Source organism: Castor canadensis, chromosome 15 (assembly GCF_047511655.1).
Source record: "Castor canadensis chromosome 15, mCasCan1.hap1v2, whole genome shotgun sequence".
In the NCBI taxonomy this organism is placed as follows: Eukaryota; Metazoa; Chordata; class Mammalia; order Rodentia; family Castoridae; genus Castor; species Castor canadensis.
In genome coordinates, this window is record NC_133400.1 from 92,354,741 (window position 1) to 92,372,407 (window position 17,667).

General features: G+C 37.9%; 1 protein-coding gene across 1 annotated transcript in view; it reads left to right on the plus strand.

Moving 5' to 3' along the window:
* Positions 1-17,667, plus strand: part of Pitrm1 (pitrilysin metallopeptidase 1) — a 28,140-nt gene that overhangs the window by 2,042 nt on the left and 8,431 nt on the right. The window contains exons 2-17 of the mRNA XM_020161355.2: positions 494-596; positions 2,754-2,860; positions 3,208-3,359; positions 4,026-4,140; positions 4,220-4,316; positions 5,206-5,366; positions 7,911-8,037; positions 8,267-8,355; positions 9,189-9,317; positions 9,936-10,049; positions 10,220-10,316; positions 10,744-10,878; positions 12,387-12,525; positions 13,545-13,661; positions 16,108-16,240; positions 17,490-17,610. Of these exons, the coding sequence (XP_020016944.2) occupies positions 494-596; positions 2,754-2,860; positions 3,208-3,359; positions 4,026-4,140; positions 4,220-4,316; positions 5,206-5,366; positions 7,911-8,037; positions 8,267-8,355; positions 9,189-9,317; positions 9,936-10,049; positions 10,220-10,316; positions 10,744-10,878; positions 12,387-12,525; positions 13,545-13,661; positions 16,108-16,240; positions 17,490-17,610 (1,936 nt within the window). The remainder of the gene's footprint in view (positions 1-493; positions 597-2,753; positions 2,861-3,207; positions 3,360-4,025; positions 4,141-4,219; positions 4,317-5,205; positions 5,367-7,910; positions 8,038-8,266; positions 8,356-9,188; positions 9,318-9,935; positions 10,050-10,219; positions 10,317-10,743; positions 10,879-12,386; positions 12,526-13,544; positions 13,662-16,107; positions 16,241-17,489; positions 17,611-17,667) is intronic.

Consider the following 17,667-nt stretch of genomic DNA (forward strand, 5'->3'; position numbering starts at 1 on the left):
ACAGTGGTATAAGAGTTGCTGGTGATACTAGGCTTTAATTTTCACTCTTGGTAAATAAGTGATGAGATGTTATTGGAGTGTAAATTTATTGACTTAATGTGAAGGCCTGTGAGAATTATTTAATGGAAAGAAGGAATGTTGACATGAGAATTGTTTTTGTACAGTAATGGGAAATTTATACCATAATATTGTAGTTATCTGTGAAAATGTACAAATAAAGAGTTTTTGACATTGCATCGTTGATTTTGATACTATGAAAGTTTATCTGAGATGAGATAAAAAGGTTAAAGGAAAGAACTTCAGTGGAGTTTAGTTTTAGTGGAGTTTAATTTAGTGGAGTTTAGCCCAAGATTTTGGAAGATGCAAGATAAAATTTTTCTTTAGTTAATTATCTTACCACATGGCTATATATATAGGTCCATGATGTTGTTGAGTTATGTTAACCAAACAACTTCCCTGAAAACCATCTAACAATAACTTTTCTTAAATACAGCAATGTGCACCACAAAATCTGCAGGGAGAGGAGTGACCAAGCTAGTGAGAAAGCTCTGCGGTATAAAGTGGGAGAAAAGATTCACGGATTCACAGTAAACCAGGTATGGGTCTGCCTGGGTTTGTGCTTTATAAATGGATGCAGGTAACACATGCAGCTTCTGCTGGCATCTAAGCGCCTCAGAGCCAAGGCTGCAGTTCTTATCTTTGTATCTCCAGGCCTGGGTGTGGTTCCTGACCTGTGGTTAGTGTTCAACAGGACAGTTTGCAAATGAAATGATCCCCAGGGGTATACTTTGAAGCCTGGTTTCTTTGCAAATTTTAGAAAGTAACACTCTCAGCAGGGTATTTGTAATCAAACACACTGATGTTTCTGTAGCCAAAGTTGATGGTTCACTCTGCTTGTGATCAGTAAAGACTCAGTTTCCTGCATTTTTTAGTCATGTTTTGTCATTCACATACTTTGCTCTAAACATATGTAGAAACTGTTCTGAGCCATTTGGGTCTAAAAATTATAAAGAAGAAGAGATTATGGGCCAGTATTACTTTGGTTTATGTTAAAGTGAATTTTTTGATTGTTGCTTTGTTTTGCCTGGATCTTTGATGTAATAATTAAAAAGTACGCACTTCAAATATTTAGTTGTTGGCTTTGGGTCTGCTTGACGCTATGGTAAATACAAGGTCAAACAGTTTATAATCTAGAAAGCCTCGTAATGCATCTATATTAAAGGCATAGCATGACAAGCACCATTCAGAAGTGTCATGGGCAAAGTGGGGGAGAAAAGACAGTGATAGAACTGCTGGTGGGAGAGGGACTCAGCGTTCTTCCTGGTGAAGGTGGCATTTAAGAAAGAAAGCATTTATCTTTTGTCAGGACATGAGGGAAGGTCCAGGAAAAGTAAGTCATGAAGACAGGGTCAGGGCATTTGTGAAGCCCCTTAAAAGCCAGGCAGAAAAGTTTGGACTTATAGTACAAGTTATTGTTACTAAAGACCTTATTCAGAATGATAGATTCTTCACCTTTGTTTTCCAAATTAAAAAAAAACAGCTTATTTTATGACAAGCCATGATTCTTGTTTGGAAAACAGTTACCCTGAAAGCTGTTATTAGGCAGGCCTCTCACTGTGTCTGCTGCTGATTTTAAATACATTGATCATCTGTGTATAAGACATTATACTTGGAAACATAAGTAGTACCAGCCATAAATTTTGTAGGCATCAGAAGACCATGTGATATTTGTTAGGCCCCTAAATTAGGCTCACAGTTGCAACTTCTAATTACAGTTTTGTTATTAATTGCCTTTGGGAAAATGGCCAGGTTACTTCATGGCCCCTGAAAAAAGAGGATGGTGGATGTACAGTCTGGTATCACAGTGATATGATGTGTGGTTGAAGAAAAGAGGGCCAACTGGCATACATTTGGAAGACAGGATACTTTCTTTAACATCAAGAACTATGGAAGCTTATGAAGTGAGAGAAGACACCCTTGTCTCCCCCTCTCCACTGCCCCATTTCTGGATAGTGAGGATTCCTTCTCTCTCTCTCTCTCTCTCTCTCTGTGTGTGTGTGTGTGTGTGTGTGTGTGTGTGTGTGTGTGTGTGTGAAGAGGAGGGCAGTTAAGACAGGGTCTCTCTTTTCAGCAGGCTAGCCTTGAACTCATGATTCTCCTGCCTTATCCTCCCAAGTACTGGGATTATAGGCATGTACCACTATGCACAGCGACCTATTCATTTTTGTTGAGCGCATTTATGCTCTTCTCAGTGTTATGAAGATCCTATGTGTGCATGATTACCTTCCACTAGAGGCAAGCAGCTGGTAATGACTCCCACTTAACACTGAGAACTGAGAACCAATTCTTAACTAGATAAAGCATTTAGGTGTGACACAGTATAATAGAAAGGACCCAGACACTATGGGAATCCTAGCTCTGTGATCTGGGTAGCTTTTCTTCATCACTTTGCGTCTCAGTTCTTTTCATCTATAAATGAGAATGGGAATGTATTCCTCACAGGGTTTCATGAGGCATGTTTACAAATGCAGAGCAAATACTAAGAAAAAAAAATAGCGTGCATTCTCGCTGCATACTGCTTGCTTTCTTCATTTAGGACCATGAATTTGGACAAAATGGCCTGGCCCTTCCAGTTCTAAACTTCTGGCTTCCAGGAGTCCTCTAATTTAAGGCAGAAAAGTCAGTTCTCTCAGTGTGTTGAAGGCAACCATTCTACCTAAGTTTAGCTGCTCACAGTTTTCTTCTTACCACAGGTGACGTGTATTCCTGAACTCTTCCTAACTGCAGTGAAGCTCAGTCATGACAACACAGGAGCCAGATATTTACATCTGGCGAGGGAAGACAAAAATAATTTGTTCAGGTGTGTGATGCATTGGAAAACATATTCTTGCATGTTTGCATTTAAAATATCTGCCATACATTAAGATATATAAAATACTATCTCATTAATGTTTTACTTTGATTGATGGAACATTCTGAAAAGATAGGGGAATGATGATAGGAATTTATCTCCTCATCTAAACACATTAAAATCTTGCAGTCTGAATCAGCGATTTCATACGTTATTGACAGAAAATGTTTCATTGGAACGCTGTGATTGATGTTAGAATGACTGTTTTTAATAACGGTGATCATAGGCTCAGGAATTCTTTTGGTCAGTATTAAGCTTAACCAGTACCATTTTATCCTTTTCTTCCCTTGCCTCAGTGTACAGTTTCGCACTACTCCAATGGATAGTACTGGTGTTCCACATATTCTTGAACACACAGTCCTGTGTGGTTCTCAGAAATATCCATGTAGAGACCCTTTCTTCAAAATGTTGAACAGGTCGTTATCCACTTTTATGAATGCCTTTACAGGTAAGACTGATGTCCTCAGACAAAATCGCTGTTGGGCTTGCCAGCCACAAACAATTCAGTTAGTTTCTTTAAAAAAAAAAAAAAAAAAAAAGAGAGAGAAGGATAAATGTAGTAGACTAAATTTTTACCAATCTCTACTCATATCATGGTCAGATTTCATATAAAAACTGGGGATTTAGAAAAAAGGTTTTCCATGCTTTTTTTTTTCTGAAAAAGTTCAGAATTCTTTTGGGAATACTGCTATATGTGGCATCTGTAGCATTATAATTAATACTAGTATTGTTTGGGTTCACTTTCAGCAAAGTAAGGATGGTGACTAGGCTGACTAAGCAGAGCATTCTATAGAGGGAGGGGATTAAAGGGTAGATGAAATTGGCACTCATGCAGGATAAGGTTATTTTTCCAGGCACATAAAAACTGTGTGAAAGTTCATGCAAGAATTAGTATGAAAAAAAAAAAGAGAATTAGTATGAGTGCCTATTAAGGGAAGACCTTGAGTTGGGTCTGGGAAAGGAGAGTGGTGAGCCCACAGGAAATGGGAGGTCCTTACTGCCTTTTGTTCTCCTGATGGTTAAATTTACTGTTGTGGGCAAGTGACGTTTGAAAGTAAATAATTTTTGTAGGAATCTCTCATATTTTAAAATCTGACTTTTCATTTGTCCTCAGCTAGTGATTATACTCTGTATCCATTTTCCACACAAAATCCCATGGATTTTCAGAACCTCCTCTCAGTGTATTTGGATGCAACCTTTTTCCCATGCTTGCGGGAACTAGATTTCTGGTAAGTAATGACTACTTGAATTAGACTTAAGTTTTAGAATCACTATCACCTTCTGTTGATCTATTTATCATCTATTTAGGCAGGAAGGATGGCGACTAGAACACGAGAATCCAAGTGACCCCCAAACGCCCTTAATCTTTAAAGGCGTTGTCTTTAATGAGATGAAGGGAGCATTTGTAAGTGGTTTTCCTTTTTTCTATTGTATTAAGTTATCTTAGCTGTCTAAAATATTGAAGTATAGATACATTTGAAAAATAGTTGGTATGTAGTTATTTCATTCACTATTCCCACCTTATGTAATGAATAAATGAATTAGCTGGGGTTAGTGCTGTAGAAACAGCCATCAGTAATAAAAGGCCAGGCTTCATCTGGTATTCTCCTGGCTTGACAGACTGCCCTGTTCTGCCCTAGTCTCTCTGAAGTTCATGAGGTACCTTGTATATCCCATGTCTCTCCCTGATTCCTGTGGCCTCTTTCAGGTGGTGAACTCTTTCTTAACCTTTCGTACTCCATTTGCTATCAATTTTTTCAAGATACTTCTTGCAACTCACGTTTTAGTCCAGATGGCTAGTGGACAAAAGGAATCCTGCACACCCATGTGCGCTTTCCTTGATTTCAGCTGTGCAGTTGTTCACCCAGTACATATTGAAAAGTCAATTGTTCTTCCCTTCCAAGAGAACAAGTCCGTGGGTCCCCTGAGCAGATTCTGAGTAAATTAAATGCTGAGTTAAACAACACATGCATTGATGTCGTTAGGAGTTTTATGTGCAAGGTATGATAGGTCCAGCTTGTGATTTATTTGATGGATTGTGACTCTGTGTTTTTCAGTTACCTATTACTTAATAGTGATTCTGAGAAATGCATCAATAAGTGATTTTGTTGTGGGAACATCACAGAGCATACTTGTACAAACCTAGATGAAATGGCCTACTACATACCTAGGCCATATTCTGATATTATGGAAAAATCATTGTATATGTAGTCTGTCTTTGATGGTAATGTTATGGGGTACACAATTATTTTACATATAGTTTTCATTTATTCATTTTCTCCTTAAATTTCAAGACAGATAATGAGAGGATATTCTCACAGCACCTTCAGAACAAACTTCTTCCTGACCATACTTACTCAGTGATCTCCGGAGGTGATCCATTGTGCATCCCAGAGCTGACATGGGAGCAACTTAAACAGTTTCATGCTACTCATTATCACCCAAGTAATGCTAGGTAAAACTTTGTGATAAAGGTTTAATGGTGGATGAAGATTGACTTGTTTGCATTCTTACAGTAAATGACACGTTTCTCTCACATTTTGCAAAGAATTATATATGTTCTGATAAGACTCTTTGCTTAAGTTTGCCAGTCTAACTTACTCAGACTTTATTTCAGATTACCTATAGTGATAACTCTAAATTGGCACGGCACGTTGATTACACCTGTGGAGCCGCTTGGTGGAGACTCCCAGCCCCCATCCCGGCCTCTGTGTCACAGCTTCATTACATGAAGGATGGCAGTGCTTGTGAGGACATCCACTTTGTAGACTTATTCTCACAGTGTTCCTAAACCCCTGAGCGCTGCCCTTGGTATGCAGAAGTGCTCTGTAAGCGGTGGTTGCAATAATTGAACCTTAGATACTTAATAAGTCACTTGTTTCGTATATCACTAGTAATCAAATGCTAATAACTATATGTAAAAATAAATCCTAGTGCAAAATCATATCTGCAAATATACTTTATATAAAAAATTTTTAATCGAACTATGAAAACTTGCAAGCATATAGAAAAGTAAAATAGAATCTTGAACCTTCATACACTCTTCTTTGCTGGTATTTTTTTGAAGTAAATTATTTTTCTTTCCTGTCATTTTTTAAAGTAAATTACAGGCATAATTGCTTACTTCTAAGTAGTTTTGTGATCCTAAAATATTTTCTTACATAAGATAAGATAGTTTTTTCACATTTAACAAAATAAAACATGCTTTTTTATTTTTTGCAGTACTGGGGCTTGAACTCGACCTACACCTTGAGCCACTCCAACAGCCCTTTTTGTGTTAGGTATTTTCTAGATAGGGTTACAGGCGTGACCACTGGTGCCTGACAACATGCCTTCTTAAAACCATCTGTTTCTTACTCTGTATTCAGATTTTCTAGTGGACCCCCAGATACCTATTTGATCCACATGGGGCCCATGCATGATACTTCGTCATTTTGTGTGTCCTGGATACACTCTCACGGAGGACTGTGGGAGGTCAGGCCACGCTTGCCTGGGCTTCCTCACTTTCTGGGTTGTGTGGATACTTTGTGGCATTGACTAACTGTCCCTAGATTTCCCAGAACTGGAAAATCATCCAAGGACTTGGTTAGAGTCCTTTATAGATGATGCTCTGTATTCCCTGCCACGTCCCATTGGCACTGCGGTGCCTATTCAGGCACCAATAGCAGTGCTAATGTCAGTGGGTCAGATGGTGACAGCCATCCTCTTGCCCTGTGAGGTTCTGGTTTGTTGGTTTTTTTTTTTTTTTTGCTACAACCAAAGGCCATCTGGTGGGTGCAATTTCTGATTCCCTGTGAATATCAGTTGAGTTCTTCATCACAGTATTGATGATTGTTGCTTGAATCAGTTACTTAGGACTTGCAAAGTTTTCTTATAATGATTTTTTCTACATTTGTTTTCTGGGTTTCTGCAAAAACAGCTTTCCTTCCTCAATTGGGGCATTTGAATCATCCTGAAATATGGTCTCATGGGGAAGACAGGGCCTGCTTCTTTTCAACTTCAGTGGGAGAAATGTTGCCTGAGCTATTGCTATTGATGACGAAACAGGCTTCTTTCTTGATTTCCTGCCTTCTTTATTTTGTTTTGTTTGTAGTACCAATAGGATCACATGGAGGTTGTGTGATAAAATGGAATTTAGTTATTAATTAATTTATTTTTATACTCACATTGTCCCATCTGTGGCCCTTGGGAGTTCTGGCAGAGTTTAGTCTTCAGTGAATTTTTGGTTTTTCATCTACCCCACCCTTCTGCACCAGGAGGCTCTTCCTGCTTGAATCTTCAGCCAGCCATTTTCTGATGAGTGCAGAAAGTGAAGAAAGGCATTGAGAGATCAGTGGGTGGACACTAGGGGGTGCTGATTGCTACTGGATTATCCACACCCTTAAAGGTGTAAAATTTGTTTCTAAACCCTTGAGTGTAACATTTTTAAAGGCTCTTTAACATACAAATTACCCATAGCTCAGATAGCATTACAGTAAAGGAAAAAATCAACTTTGGCATTGTAACCTTTTTCCTCTGGTTGAATAATAAATATGTTATCTTAAAAACATGCATAATTTGAAATTTGTAGCCTAAGTTTGAATTTTATGAGATTCCTTATTTTTGTCTTTTAGTTTAGATGGATTATTGTATTGCTATCGTTAGTGTCATAAAATATTTTAAAAATAGCACATTTGGTTTTGGTATTACCTTTATGACAGATTTGAAATAAGACTAAAGAACACTTTTTGTTGCATTTACATTTAGTTAAGTCTTTCTGTGTGATTTGGGTTTTGCTTTACCCACCTTTCATTAAAAAGGGAAAAGCTTCTGTTTGGTGTTTGTGGTCAAACTAAGTGAAAACAAAATATATTCTTATGTAATGTTTGCTTCAGCGTGGAGACTGGATTGTTACCAGATCCTGCAAACTGTGTATCCTACATTTCATGCAGAGAGCCATCACTATTGATTTCTAATCATTTAAACCAAAATCAAGTAATATTTTCCTTCAAAATTTTAGGTTCTTCACTTATGGTAATTTTCAGTTAGAACAGCACCTGAAACAAATTCATGAAGAAGCGCTGAGTAAATTTCAGAAAATTGAGCCAAGTACCACAGTGCCAGCCCAGAAGCCCTGGGATAAGCCCGTAAGTGCCTCATCCAATTTGAGAACTGTGTGCTAATAATATTTTGAAATGTTTTGAGCTATACAGTGTGCGTAAGAGCTTTTCAAGATTAAAGAATTATTATTTGCTTGAACAGAAAGTTAACTCAAGTGAAAAGCATGTCTTTAGACCATTTTATAAATCTAGATATCTTGTGTCCCTTTAAAGCCATTCACACTCTTCCTACTTAAAGCATCACCTCATTTTGCAGAGGGAATTCCAGGTAACATGTGGCCCGGATTCACTTGCTACTGATGCCTCTAAACAAACAACCATCAGTGTTAGCTTCCTGTTACCAGAGTAAGTATGCATCATTAAAGTTCTTCCAAGCTTGAAGACAGTAGGAAAATATCCAGGTTAGAAGGAAGGTTGAAGAATGATTTGACAGTCAAGTACAAATTAACATACAGCTAGATTCTGGAGTCAAGGAAGTTTAAAGAACAAAGAACAAAATGTCATAGTTTTTAACAAGCATCATGTTTGGGAAAATCATTTTTGGTAGCCATCCAGAAGAAAAGTCATTTACATATTATATTTTAAAGTTCCATGCCTCCAGAGAATGAGCTGTCTTTAAAAGAGCAACTGTTAACAGTTTGGGGTCATAGATCCCTTTGAGTGTGAGAATACTATGAACATTTGTCTCAGAAAAAATATACCACATAGAAAACGAATTCTGAAGACTTTGGAGAACAGGTTAGAACTCATGCTCTGGAGAGCATTTAGGAAAGGAAGGCGGCAGACCCTTCTGCCCCTCCTGAGCTCAGCCTGTGACTTGCACAGCTGGGGCATCATTGTCTACTCAGTGGTGCTGATGTGGTGTTGTAGCTATGCCTGAAGTAGCATATGTGACAGGACCTGGCAGACTGTTATGTGGTCGCATCAGATATGTAGCTAAATTAATATTACAGATTGGGGTCAAAAAAATCCCAGTATATAAAAAAATTCTCTTTTGCTCATGTAATTGTTAAAATAAGTGTTGAAGTCAATGATTTCTAGTACAATTTAAGCTTATTGAGAGAATAAAAGTGATAATTTAGTGATGATTTTAAATGACTTACAACCACCAATAATGTTTTCCCTTTTGTTTTCTTTCATGGCTCCACCTTTTTTTTTTTTTTTTTTTTTGATTGAAGTATCACTGACACATTTGAAGCCTTCACATTAAATCTCCTGTCTTCCCTCTTGATTTCTGGGCCCAATTCCCCATTTTACAAAGCCTTAATTGAATCTGGACTTGGCTCAGACTTTTCCCCTGATGTTGGGTAAGTTTTATTGTTAGTTTAGCTCAATAGTTCTCATTTGGGGGTGATATTGCCCTGCCTGCCCCGGGACATTTGACACTGCTGGGACATTTTGGGTTGTTAAAACTGGAGAGGGTGCTATCAGCATGAAGTCGATGTGTCACAGTGCACAGGGACACTCCATCCCCTAGCAGGGATCTGGATTAAATTTTGGTTCCAGTGCAAGCTACTTATGTCTCCTGAAGGATTGTTGTCAAGAAATGAATAAATAAAGCTAGCTTTCCCAAAGTCACAAGATGTCATACTGCTTGTTTCTTGTTTAAGAAGTCAAGCCATATTAAGGATTCTTTAAAATCATAAGATGTTGTAAAATTCAGCAGTTCTCTGTTTCTAGATTTATTTTTATCATAATTCAGAAGCTTAAATTGTATTGATTTTTAGAACTATTTAGAAGGACTTGAATGTACATTTGACCAATTGCACCTAAGCCAGTGTCTCAGAACATTGGTTTAGTGAGCTTTCTTTAGTAGGACCCTGGAGTTGAAAGTTCTTAGTCCTGATCTGTAAATACATAAAGCACTTTACAAATGAATGATGAAAGGCATAGATTATGATGCATTATGTGTTTTTGTATTCTAGATATAATGGCTACACGAGGGAGGCCTACTTCAGTGTGGGTCTCCAGGGGATTGCAGAGAAAGACATTCAGACCGTCAGAGACCTTGTAGACAGAACAATTGATGAAGTCATTGAGTAAGTATGGCTGTTTGTAGTGATTCGCATTCCTCCTTCATTCATGGGTGCTTTGTGGGGAGGGCACTGAGCCTTGTGCAATTTAGTCACTTAAATATTATCTCTGCTACTTTGTGTTTCTTCAACTTTTACTCCTTTTCAACATTGCACCTATTAATTGAATTCTTTAGGAAAGGATTTGAAGATGATCGAATTGAAGCTTTGCTTCATAAAATTGAAATACAAATGAAGCATCAGTCTACCAGCTTTGGACTCGCTTTGACATCAGTATGTGACTTCTCAACTGCCTTGGTTTTGTTTCTGTCTGTTTTTACTTTTGTAATTAGTGCTCCTTGACACTACCAGAAATATACATTAATATTGATACTGCACTTATAGTTTAATTTTGTAACTGTCTTAATTGGCTTTTTGTTATTATAGCATTTCTATGCGAACTAGAATTATAAGGAAGACTGTTAAGTAGGTAGTGATTTATGATGACTAGTAATCTGTTGGCAATTATTTCTAAAAACAATTTTAACAGTGCCTTTTATTTTATTAGTGTCAGAGTGCATTTTTTTTTCTTCAGCCAGATAATGACAGATTTTGCTGTAATTGTAGAAACTAGGGTCCTAATAAATGATCATGCCTTTGATGTTTACTGGGGTGATAAAGTATTGGAGGGTAAATGTGAATTTACAATTTTTCATTGTAGTACATAGCTTCTTGCTGGAATCACGATGGGGACCCTGTGGAGCTCCTGCAGATAGGAAACCAGTTAGCTAGATTCAGGCGGTGTCTTAAGGAAAATCCCAAATTTTTGCAAGAAAAAGTAAAACAGTATTTTAAGGTAAGACAGTTGGAGAATTAATGTCTATAACTTTGAAGTTGGATTTCAAAATATTGAAAGTAGCTTTAAGATCATAATCTATATGTGTAAATCAATTTTTGTCAATGGATGACAGTTTTTTAGTTTCTAATTATAAATGTAAGTGCTTAAATTAGCTCAAATTCTGTTTTCCAGATTGTAATATAAATTGATAGTTCTATTTTTACATGAATATGTGTGTGCTTTTTTAAATATATGATTGAATTATTTTGATGCTTGCTCATTTGTTTTCCTAAATTTCTAGATGTTTGTGCTTGGTTGTGTATTTTCTGTTTATATTCATCAATGTGGTAGAACATTTTAAAATATATTCCTGGTGGCTCAGAGTGTTATCTATTTTTTAAAGGCCAATTCTGCTTTAATATGTGCCATTGTTCAAGACATGGATCATAATATAATCCTGTGATTTACAACTCATCTTTGTTAACAAGTTTTTGTTGTACTTTCTTTGTTTTTGTACTATTGGAGGTTGAATTCTTCCTGTATGCTTGCTAGACAGGTGCTCTACCACTCAAGCCACTCTGCAATCCTTTTTTGCTTTGGCTATTTTTGAGATATGGTCTCATTTTATGCCTGGACTGGTCTGGACCCATCCTATTTATGCTTCCCTGCATGGTTGGGGTGACAGGCATGCCACCATGCATTGGTTGAGATGACGTCTGAAGAAATTCCACCACTGGGCTGCCCTTGAACTGCTATCCTCTCCATCTTCACCTCTTGAGTAGCTAGGATTATAGGCTTAGACCATCAGTCCAGCTATTGTACTCCTCATCTCCTCTTCGTACTGTTACAAGTGACCATTTTGTGTGTTTAATATGTTGAAATAAATAAGAGAAGCATGCTAAAGCACTTAATATTTATTTTTACATTAGATCAACATCTGTTTTATCCAAATAATTTATAAGTTAGTGAATGAGTTTAGTTTCAGCCTTTCAGATATTAATAGTATAATGAATACTACGTAAAAGTGTTAGAATTCTGTTAACATTAATTTAAAGTCAAAATTTTAAAAAATTATACCAAAAAGAATGCTTTCTTTTTACAACAGAGAGCTAAAGAAAATGTCAAATATTGATACATTTATGGAAGAGGCATAGTCACGATAATGATAATTCTAACCATAATATAAGAGTGTATATGAAGTATGTACTTATTACATAGCAGGTATGGTTGTAAGGATTTTATATGTCTTACATGCTTTAATGTACAAAACAACACTGAGATACTTTATCATTTTTACTTATTCATTTTTGGTGGTACTAGGATTTTTGAACTCAGGGCTTCACCCTTGCGAGACAGATGTTCCACCACTTGTCATACCTGCAGCCCTTTTGGTGTTATTATTTTAAACGTGAATAAATAGAACTAGAGCATGAAGAACACACCACTGGAGGCTGGTTTAGTATGTTAAGATTTGATTTAACAAAGTCTTGTTTTAATTCTTTTTGTTGTTGCTGTGCTTATTGCAGAATAATCAGCATAAGCTGACTTTATCAATGAAACCAGATGACAAGTATTATGAGAAACAAACAGAACTGGAAACAGAAAAACTAAAGCAGAAGGTCAATTCTCTTTCCCAGAAAGACAAGCAACAGATCTATGAAAAAGGTCAGATATTTCATTTGATGCTTGGTAATTCACTACCCTCAGCCATACTTAGTGAAGTTTTTCGTGAGGTAGTAATTGGAGAAGTATTTGTTGGGCACCTACAGAGTTCATGTTTGGTGCAATCATTCTAGCTGTGTGATTTGGCCCTTTTAGAAAGTTCACACCATAGGTCACCTGGAAAGGCAGAAACAGCTAAAGAAGAAAAAGTAGCTTAATGAGATTTATTCATTTTATGAATTTTATAAATTATTTGTGTTTACTGGGTTCTGTACTACATAAATAAAATTTATGCCGTACCACAGTATATAGTCAATTGCCAAATGAATAATATAGGTAGTGTAAGCTGTGTGTTCAGAGAGGCAAGTCTCAGTACAGCATAAAGGACTTGCGCTAGCCATGAAGCACACTAGGATGTGTGTAGGATGAGTTTGGTAAAGACAGAAGAGAAGGATGGAGGGGGAAAGGTAGAGGAAGCAAAGGTGTGGGGCTGGAGACTTGGGAGGACAGGTCAGGTGCAGATCAGCTTTTGGAGTGTCTTCAAGAGAAGACTAGTTCAGGAGACAGTGCCAGTTTATTTAATGGTTATTTCAGGTCAATAATTCTTGAACTTGAGTGCTAGTAGTCTTTCTGAATTAAAGTCCAGTCAGTAGAGGAATTACAATGGGAAAAGGAGGAATGAGAAATTATTTAATCTGTTAAGAACATTAATCCTCAAATTTTTTCTTATCCATGTGCTATGAGGGAATAGAGTCCTTACTATAAGAGAGCTTGTCATTTGGGGAAAGAAAAGAAGAAAATGCTGAATGTTTTGAATGCTGCCTGAGTACATCCAAAAGAAGAGCAAGTGTGGTGTCAGAGCACTTGCAGAATGCTCTTATGGGTGCATCTGGTCTGTTGGCAGTGGCTGTGCTCCCAGCACAGACCCAGGGTGGCTAATTTGAATCTAAGATAATGATAGAGAGGTAATGAAATATGTAAAACCTTTTTACTGTAGTCACAAGTGTTCCTTTTGTTTTTAGGTTTAGAATTACGGGCTCAGCAAAGTAAACCTCAAGATGCCTCCTGCCTCCCAGCATTAAAAGTCTCGGACATCGAGCCAACCATGCCTTTCACTGAGTTGGAAGTGACAACAGCAGGTCACTGTCACACTCATTTTCAGGGGAGCAATGCCATTGTCACACAAGTAGGGTCACAGTTTGGATGCTTTCTGGGAAACATTCAAGTGTCCCAGTTTATAGGCTTACTATACCTGTCTTGTAAATTTGTTTTCATTTTGTGTTCAGCGTTATTGGAGCCTAAGGACCAAGAAGGCTACTGGACAAAGAGTCCGTTGCTGTACATGATGCAAATCTGAAAACGAGAAATGCGTTTTGTTTCCTTTTCCCCTTCTTGTTAGCAAAGCCACAGGAACTCTGTGTTATTGATGTTTTAGCATGTTGTCACTGTATGTGCAGCTCACATGTTTTGCTCGATTTCCTCTCACAGACTCCATTCCTCATGCATGTTGAGGGTGAAGGAGTGGTCCACATTCAAGCACATGATCACGGGTGCTGAGTGTGGCTCAAGTGGTAGAGCGCTTGTCTAGCAAGTACAAGGCCCTAAGTTCAAACCCCCGTACTGCCAAACACATGATCAGTCTCAGGTTTCTTTTCCTTTTTTTTAATGTTTAAGACATGAATTTATTATAGTATTGTTTAGTCAGTAAAACAATTTTAGCATCTTCTTTAAATAAATAATCATTTTAAGGGTTGGCAAAGTGGCTCAAGTAGTAAAGTGCCTGCCTAGGAAGCGTGAGACCCTGAGTTGAAACCCTACTACTACCACACACACAAAAATAATAATAATAATTTTAAAGTCTTTCTAATAAATTAAACTAAATCATTTGGAAAAATTTATATTTGTGCATCTTCTATCAAAGTCACATCCTTAATGAGATAAATGATGGACTAAGCAACCAATTTTATTGTTTTCCTTTCTTCCCATTTATTTCAATTATGATAGTTCATGGATATTATATGCCTTCATAGGATTGATACTTTTAAAACTTTTTTCCACTCATTTTTTAGTGTGTATTAATTGTACAAAGTAATGGGGTTGTGTAATTTTTACCCTTCAGTGACAATAGCCTTCTTTGTTCAGTAAGAGCTTGTGTTTGGTTTCTTGAATGGATTTGATGTGGCTCTGAAATTCGTTGCTTCTGGAATCAGATGATTTGGGTTCCGTGTGGCTGAATTAAATGTGGGTTTTGAAGGAAGTGGGTGTCCTCTGAGCCCTTTGCCCATGCTAACTCTTCAGCTGTCTGCATGGAAGAAAAGATGTATAGGGATAAAGAAACTCATCACAAAGCTTAGGTATTGACAAAATAGGAGAATGGAGAGGTAGCTGGAGGCTGCAGTTTGCCTCCTGCCTTATTTTCATGTTTTGTTCTGTAGTCTGTCTGTGCACATGAGTTCACACAGTTGCTCTTTTTTTTGGCTTCTGGTTGGAGCCTAAGGGACATGTGTCTCTGGATAGCATGCCCCTGGCAGGTGTTGGTGAACTTGTGAGGGGATATGCTGGACTCTGTGGCCACAGCATTTGCTTTACATGTACTGTGGAGGGTAGGATTGATTTGGTTTGTTTGATTTGGGATTCTCAGGCCTTGTGCATGTTCAGCAAGTACTTGACAACCCTAAGGATAGGATTTAGACTCTGAACATCACTGTTTTCTGTGACGTATCCCTAGCCTGACCTTTATATTTTGATAGTCTGGTTTATATGTCTGATTTATTTGTTGTATAGACCTGTGTATGTGTGAGAGAGAGAGAGACTGAGATGAAGGGAGAATTTCTTCTGAAAAGCCAGGTTAATGTCCTACTGAACTTTTAATCTCCATGTTTTTTGTTTAGCTGTGAATTTGATTAAGCACCCATTAAAATAATTAGTAGGGCTCAGTCAGTCATCAGCGGATGCATTAGTCCTTCTGGTTTAGGACACTGCTAGGTAGTAGTATGCAAGATAAGAGTCCACAGTACCTGCCATCGAGAGAGGTGGAGGTGACCTGAGGCCACAAGCATCCTAAGAGTGTTGCAGAATGTCGTGCTTAGGGTCTAGGGGCTGCATGGGGGCCGTAACCATAAGCATTGTACTTGAGGGGCAGGTGGAAAGGTAGAAATGACCTGGTCAGGTCCACTGTGATGAAGGAGGTTTCAGTAAAGGTTATAGGTCAAGATGGGACAGGACCAACTGGAATGTTGTTAAAATCATTTGTGAAATCAGAATTCTTCTTCTTGCCTCCTAATTCTTCATAAAGCATGGATTACTTCAGGTTTGGAGAATGTTGCTAATTTGTATCGTAATGAATGTACAGTAGGGGTTATTCCAAACTAGATAGCACATGAATAGTATTCTTTTGCTAATGTTAGTTTTAAATTTTCACCCTTGAAAGCAGTATTATTTTTTTGGTGGTACTGGGGATTGAACTCAGGACTCCCTTTTGTTATGCAAGTGTTCCTACCACTTGAGCCATATCCCCCGAATTTTCGAATATTAAAAGTGATTAAAATTTTACTGGTCAAAAACCATTAGTCACTTGTTTTCTAGTGGAGGAAGTCCCTGTGCAGTACTGCGCTCAGCCCACCAACGGCATGGTGTACTTCCGAGCCTTCTCTAGTTTAAACACACTTCCTGAGGAACTGCAGCCCTATGTGCCTCTGTTCTGCAGCGTCCTCACCAAGTGAGTCTGATTGCAGCAGATGCGCATCTGTTTGTATGGCTTATTAATAGTTATGTATATCTGTACTGTCTTAATGTGGTAACAGTAATTACCTTTCAGTGAATCACTTTATTTTAAAAAATGTATAGTGCTGCTACAGTATTCAAGTAAAGTATACATTATATTTGTTTAAAATGTGTTTCCTTAAGGAAATTGCATTTTCTTGTTATAGTACAGTAAAATATTCATGAGTGTGGAGCATTAGGTGATACTTAAAGATGCTTCTATCTCAAGGGTATTGATCCATTAAGCTTTTGAAAAGGAATAATTGTGTTTGATTCGGAAGCATAAGCAAGTTATTGCATGACATAAGCCTTGTATTGTCTTGGGAGAAGGTGGATGTACCTGTCCTTCCTTTCTTTGCTGAACTAACTTTGCAGTTGCTCTCCATAAGTAGGTACCTAAATAGAGTAGGAAATGAATGCATGAGTGCACACACAGTGTTCACAAGTGCCAGGGTGCAGGAGAAGCAGTAGACAGAGCTATAGGCTTCCTTTTCTGTCACAGGAAAGTAGAGGAAATCTAAACCACAGTGCACATAGTGTGTGGCCTGCTGCTCAGTCCAGTGCATTTTGTAAAGATGCTTGCACATTGCAGAACACTGTGTGTTGGTGGGACCTGCACCCTGGCTGAGGATTGTATCACATGGAAAATGTCTCCATCTTTGGAGTGTTTCCTGCCTTTTTTTTTTTTTTTTTTATTAAATCGCTTCCACTGCTTGTCCTTTTATAGCCATTTTAGAGAGGACCTGACTGTCATCCCCCTTGACTCACATTATTTCTCCTGTTTGGAGATCAGTGGTAATGTTTTTACAAAAGTATCAGTGCCAAGAAGATTTCTGGTTTTCTTAAAAGCTTACAAAGACTTATTTTTCATATTTCTCACCCATGACTACCAAATATAAAACATTTACAAACTTAGGGCTGGACATACTTAGCATTATACATTGGCTGCCTAAGTGTCCAGAGGCCTGAACACTGGAAGTGAGTTCCCTGAAGACGAGGACCTAGCTTCCAGCTTGTGGAGAGGCACAGGAGCAAAATGTTGATACAAAAATGCATTTGAGCTCGAAGGCCTTTCAAGAATAAAAAGAGGGGTTTGTAAGGCTGTGATTATAAATTAACCTAACTAACCTGTAACTCAAGATGAGTGATTTAGAAATGGCCAGGTACAGATTTCTTGGTCATTGAGGAAGTTTTTGCCGCACCAGGCTGGGCTGTGGCATCCTTGACTACCGAGAACAAGCTCAGCAAATAGAACTGAAGACTGGAGGCATGACCGTTTCTCCCCATGTGCTCCCTGACGAGTCACATCTGGACACCTATGAGCAGGTAATCCTTTGTTTCTAGACCACACTGTAGTCAAAGGCTGGTTTCTATAGTGTCTTT